This window comes from Telmatherina bonti (genome assembly GCF_933228915.1).
Source record: "Telmatherina bonti genome assembly, chromosome: 2".
Lineage (NCBI taxonomy): Eukaryota > Metazoa > Chordata > Actinopteri > Atheriniformes > Telmatherinidae > Telmatherina > Telmatherina bonti.
This window is the reverse complement of record NC_136620.1, coordinates 8774320-8780319: the sequence shown is the minus strand read 5'-3', so window position 1 is coordinate 8780319 and position 6000 is coordinate 8774320. Positions and strand designations below refer to the sequence as shown.

At 39.8% G+C, this 6000-nt stretch overlaps 1 protein-coding gene across 1 annotated transcript in view; it reads left to right on the top strand.

The window, feature by feature from the left end:
- Window positions 1-729: 729 nt before the first annotated feature.
- Window positions 730-6000, top strand: part of il34 (interleukin 34) — a gene marked incomplete at both ends in the record, with an annotated part of 45261 nt that continues 39990 nt past the window's right edge. The window contains one exon of the mRNA XM_079252025.1: window positions 730-775. Coding sequence (XP_079108151.1) covers window positions 730-775 — 46 coding nt within the window. The remainder of the gene's footprint in view (window positions 776-6000) is intronic.

Sequence of the window (6000 nt, the reverse complement as noted above, 5' to 3'; positions counted from 1 at the left end):
TTCTTCATCAGCCGTAACATTGTCATTGTAGGCACACAACCACAATCTAATGGTATAAAATCAAGTTTTTCTGTGTTTTATGTTTAGTTAATTTTTTTTATTGATATAATTGTGTTTTTATATTTTTCTAAACAAGATCTTGACATTTCAAGCGAACGTAGATGGTGGTCTTCGGTTGTTTGGGGTGAACCTGCAAACAGATATATTGCAGTATTGCTATTATTACAGCTTCCTGAGGAGAACCTGACTCGTATCTACTAAATATATTTAAAATCATCTGTTAAAATTCATTTAAGCTCCTGAAAAACGTTTTAACTTTGTGAGCTGTTGGTCCTAAAGTCAGCTACAGTAAACATGTGAATCACGTGTTTGACACATCAAGTTTACATGCATTTCCACATGCATTCCACATGTGTATGTGAAACATGTGTGGAACACATGTTAACATCTTTTTCTTGTAAGAGTTGTTTGAATTTTCAGGTGATTTGTTGCTGTTGACATTTTTTCTTTGTGTTCAGACCACCGACGGCGTGAAGCTCAGACGGAGTACGGACCCGTCTCTCTGAGAGAGGCTCAGCGGTGCAATGAAGACCTGAGGCTGGGCGACACATGTGTGCCCGACTGAAAACACACACCGAAGAGTTTCTGGCATCACTGTCGAGTGCGTGTTTTGGTGTATACACACTGTGCAACGTTTAAAACAGCGTGGAGGCGCTGAAGCCAAACAGAATGATTCAGTCGTCCACTTCTTTGTGCCTACTGGGAGGCATGTTGGGTAAGAGACATCTATGTGTGTGTGTCTGTCTGTTTGTAGAAACTTCACTAACAACAGCAACCTGACCTAACCAGCAACAGGCTTTGGGCCTGGTCCAAAATAAAACACTGCTAGTTTTAATTAGTAAATGATTCGTAGCTCTGTTTGTCATCACCAAAGACAAACCAAACCATTAAATGAGCCGCATTAGTCCAATTTACAATAACTCTGTTCATGTAAGCTAATTTATATGTAATAACCTCGCAAAGAAAACTGAATCTGTCCTCCATTCTGACCTGCACAAGGTAACAGTGAGTTTGTAAGAAAATATCTGTTTAGCTTTACAGTGATATAAAAAAGAAAGTAAATTCTCTTTCAGTTCAAAGGTTTAAGTGATCCGAGCCTAAAATAATCTGGTTTTAAAACCACTAAAATCCAACCTCACATAAAAAAATAATACGTAACAAAATGCAAACACAACAACGTTGTCTGTCAAACAAAGTCCTCTACATGATTCTGCAGCTTGTACAAGTATCTTTTGCAGCAGACCTCCCTCAAACCCTTACAACATTTTTTCTGCAATATTTTTTCTTAAAGGTTCTTATGATCCCTGTCTTCCAGTAAATAATCCTTTAGAAAATCCCCAGATCCAGTCAGTGATTCAGGTCAGCCCCCCCCAAAAAATGTGTAATCACGAGTTTCTTCATCCATTTTGGAAATTTCCTAAAACTTTCATTCATATCCGTACATAACTGTTTGAGTTATGTTGCTAGGAGACAGAAAACCAACGCTACTGAATATTCATGAGCTCCACCACGGCCGAGGTTGTATATATTCCTTTGGATTGATGCACCTTTGGCTGGAAACCTCAGTGAGATCAGTAAAACATGTGAACGTCATCGCTGCAAAGGTCAACCCTTGTGAAGCGAAGCAGAACAAAATTAAAGGCGTTTTCTTCCAGGCAAGTCGGGGGGTGGGGGTGAGAGGGAGTTAAAAGGTTAAATTATTAAAATAGTGCAAATGAAAACTGTAGTAATACCACCATCAGGACAAGTCACAGAAAATAAATTGTTTAATTAACTGACCTTTAAAGCTAGGCATTAGAGAGGCTGGATGGAGATCGTTATCCAGGAGACCTGAGCCGAACTCCCATACAGCCACATTGTTAAGTTTATCTTCATTTTTTTCCATTTAAGCTTCAGATGCTGGAGGTTTGGGTCCATAAAGCCAGTCTTAATTCCCATGGAAGAAAATGTATCTGTCATAACAGATAGAGTTACCATCCAGAGGGGCTTTACATCTGTCCTCATGTGCACCAAAAGCAACATTAGAGGCTGCAAAGACAGCAATGTCACTTTTGGGAGGGGGTGGGAGAAGCGAGTGGCTCGATGCAAACGCCCTTGGGACAGTTTTCTCTCTCCTGTGGTTTCGTATGGCGGCTGTTTTACTCACTGCTGGACTACGGCGAATAAGACGTCCCATCAGTTTCAATACGTCCTCATAACATTTACCTGGGATGCTAAAGGCCACATTCTGCTTTCATTTGTAGATCCAGGGGTCGGGATGGAAACAGTGTAAGAGCAAAATGCCTGGTTTGACTTAAGTTTTAAAGCTGTTTGGCACAATGAAACGTTGCCTAGAAAATCCTGATGGGCATCATTAAAAAATCCTATTTACATCCGCATGAGCACACCGTGATCTTTCTTTTAAGAATCTTTCACATGAGGAGCCATCTGCTGAGATGGAATTACCATCATAATTTAAATAAATAGCTTCACTGATTGTGTTGATAAAGGTGTGTTTAGTTAGCTGCACATGCCTTCTGCTTTGCTTTTCATTACAAAAGCAAGTTTAACAAGATGTCTTTCTTCATGTCACGGGCCTGGCACAGGTTGATCCGAGCACGACCTTAATTCCAAACATTCACCACATTCCTCCACATTCCACTCATCGTTACAGTAGGATAAATGGCCTCGTTCACATATAGAAAGTTTCCTGCACACAATGAAGTGAAAATAAGCAACAGTATGAGATGGGCGAGGGAGGAAAATGTGTTATTTCATCTGTCCTCCAGGCAGAGTGAGGTCAGTTTTGGGATTCTCAACTCAATTCTTAATTGTCATCAGCAAGTTTTCAGACTAATATCTGATGTTAGTCTGGTGATTCGAAGCTGCAGCATATATTAGGGGGACATGGCCTCGTTTAAACTCAGTTAAGCCCAAGTTGGTCTCCAAGATGGTTTGAGATTTCACTGAAAAAGTTCAAGATGGTCCTCAAGTTTATCAAGCGGAGAAAAACGGCCCTGAGCATGATCCTACCACCATCGTGGTCGAATCTAACCTTTTATTTGTAAAGTAATCTATATTACTCTTAGCTGATGGCAAAAAAAAAACAACCTAAATAGGAGTTTGGTTTTCTTTGGACAGCTCAGTGCAAGGTGACGTAAAAACAATGTTGGAACACCAGAAGCTTCCAGCTTTAATCGTTCCTGGCTTGTTTCTACCCATCTCAATAAATATCCTGTTTGGTGCAGCTGACGGTTCAGACAGTTTGGATCTTCCTCCAGACATCAGAAAACAGCTTTAATAATAACCCTTGAATTTGTGCAGAGCTCTTGAAACAGACGACGTGGGAATATAAAGTTGTTTCGAAACAAATCTGCGAGACCTTCCTGACTTGTGAAACTTCCATCTCATAGGACTTTGCCTTTGTTGGTCAATCCAGCAAGTTCTGTCGAACAAACCCTTTTTATGTGTCGGTACAGTCAGTCATCACCGCCATCAGGAAGTCCTGCGGTATTGCCGACTTAATCTTCCTTATCTAGCAGCACCATTGCATGGTGAAGTGAGTGTATTATAGACATCAGCAAACCAGCATACATTAAAACATTTATTTTTTTCTCCCAGGCATATATTACATTGGCATTACATTCCTGATTATTGACCCTTTTTTGTCCACACCTGTGGTTTTATTTCCATCAGCTGTTTCATGTCTCTGCTGGCAGCCATGTTACCAATAATATGTGGCACCAGTTGGCTTTAAAAGTGCTTCAACAAAGTAATGTAAAGGGAAGTTTTCCCCGGGGATGAACTCTAGATTCAAATGGAGGTTAAAGTTCTTCTTCTTCTAACAAATTCAGTTGGACATGTGTCGTATATTTGCTTCAGATGTCCATATACTTATGGTTATACTTATGTCCATATACTTACAGTTCTGTGCATTGGCGGTATTACCATATTTACTCATGGCAGCAAAATACTCCAGGTGCCTTTCTGTGAAACTGCTGACACATCTGCAGGCTTTTATGGTAAAAAAGAATAAATCGTAATTTGTCTCCAGTTTCAAACTTTTCAGAATGATTTTCACATCCAGAGAAATACAGTGTTGTGAAATGGATGGTCAAGTGCGAATGTAGAAGGAAACACCTATTTTTGTTTTTTTTTAGCCTGTATAATGGGCTAAAATTTGATTTGAATAACGTGGTCACCAAAGAAGATTTTATGACCCAGAAATGACCGGACCCATCTGTTATTTAAAAACATTGGATGTAGGCCCAAACTGAACACAGAAATACCTCAACGTAAACCGGAATGTGAAGCTGGAGACAAAACTCTGTCAGAGCCAAATGATTAATGTGTTTTCGGCTTATTGCTGTTAACAAATTATCATCAATTCACAAATTATGAATTAATGATTTCAACGTGTACTGCCTACCCTTTGAAGCAGTGTGTCTTACCTCCAGTAACGTCAGGAACCCTCTCCCTGTTTCTGGCCGTGACTCATAAAATCCATCCTTCTGTCCATCAGAGAGACTAAAACACATCCAGGCTTTCTGTTGCTCCTTTTGATGACTCAACCTGATGGCAACAGAACGCATCAGTTTCATGTCTGCATGATGGAATCTGAGCTGCACAAGCACAGAACGACTGAATTATTCTGACATGTAATCTGCTGTTCACAGGAATCCATAGCAGAACTGTCTAAATGATTTCCGTCCATGCTTTCGCCTGCTATATAGGATAAAGAAATGCATTTAACCCTTTGAGACTTGTGCCTAATTTTAAGCCTCTGCTCAAAGACTTAAAACCCACAATGAACTGGTTACATCTCTGCAACCACAAGGTTTATTTGAATACATCTGGAGTCTGTAAATACCAGCATGTGTGCCAGTGGTGGAGAATAAATGAAGATGGCACATTTCACAAATGAAAAGAATGTCAGGCCTGCCTGAAAAACTCTTTCCGGATGAATATGAATATTCCTGTTGAATGACGGAGCTCCAAACGTTTATCAGAACCAGATGTAAATAATATCACTATAAAAGCTGTAATAAAGTGAAGCAGAACAGAATTACAGAAACAGTCCAGGTCAAGTTTTTAAACCAGCCATTTAGGCATCATCTGCTCTCAACATTGTGGAGATGGAGAACCTTGCGGCCTTTAAAAGGTTTAAAGCATTTATGCTGTCAATGACACTTTTAGTTTTTTATTGACTAAAGGTCCATTTATGCGCCCTTATGTACGTTTTATACGTTGCTATTAGGGCTGTCACGACATGCTTTTGTCCTGATTTTTTTGGGTGCCGATTTGAATTAAATTGCGATTCTCACAATTCTTCAACAATTCCTGATAATTGCAGACTAAAAACAAAAAAGATTGTACAAAAAAATGCCCAAGAAGGCAAGTAAAAAGATCAATAAAAACAAACATTTTTTGTTAAAAATCTATTGAAAAAATAAAATAAATATATATATATATATATATATATATATATATATATATATATATATATATATATATATATATATATGTATATATTTGTATATGTAAAAAAGAGCTCCTGCATCACCCACCCCTCCCATCTCCCCAGGCTTGGGCGGGTGGATGTTCATCTCTCCAGCTCGGGTTCTCTACCAGAGTCCTGGGAGCTTGAGGGTTCTACGCAGTATCTTAGCTCTTCCTAGGACTGTGCTTTTCTGGATGGAAATGTCTGATATTTCGCCAGGTATCTGTTGGAGCCACTTCTCCAGTGTGGGGGACACGGCCCCCAGTGCTCCCATCACTATGGGTACTACTGTTGCTTTCACCCTCCAGACCTTTCCCAGTTCTTCCTTGAGGCCTTGGTACCTCTTCAGTTTCTCGTGCTCCTTTTTCCTGATATTTCCATCATTGGGGATGGAGACATTGATCACTACGGCTTTCCTCTGCTGCTTATCCATGATCACTGTGTCTGGTTGGTTGGCCACC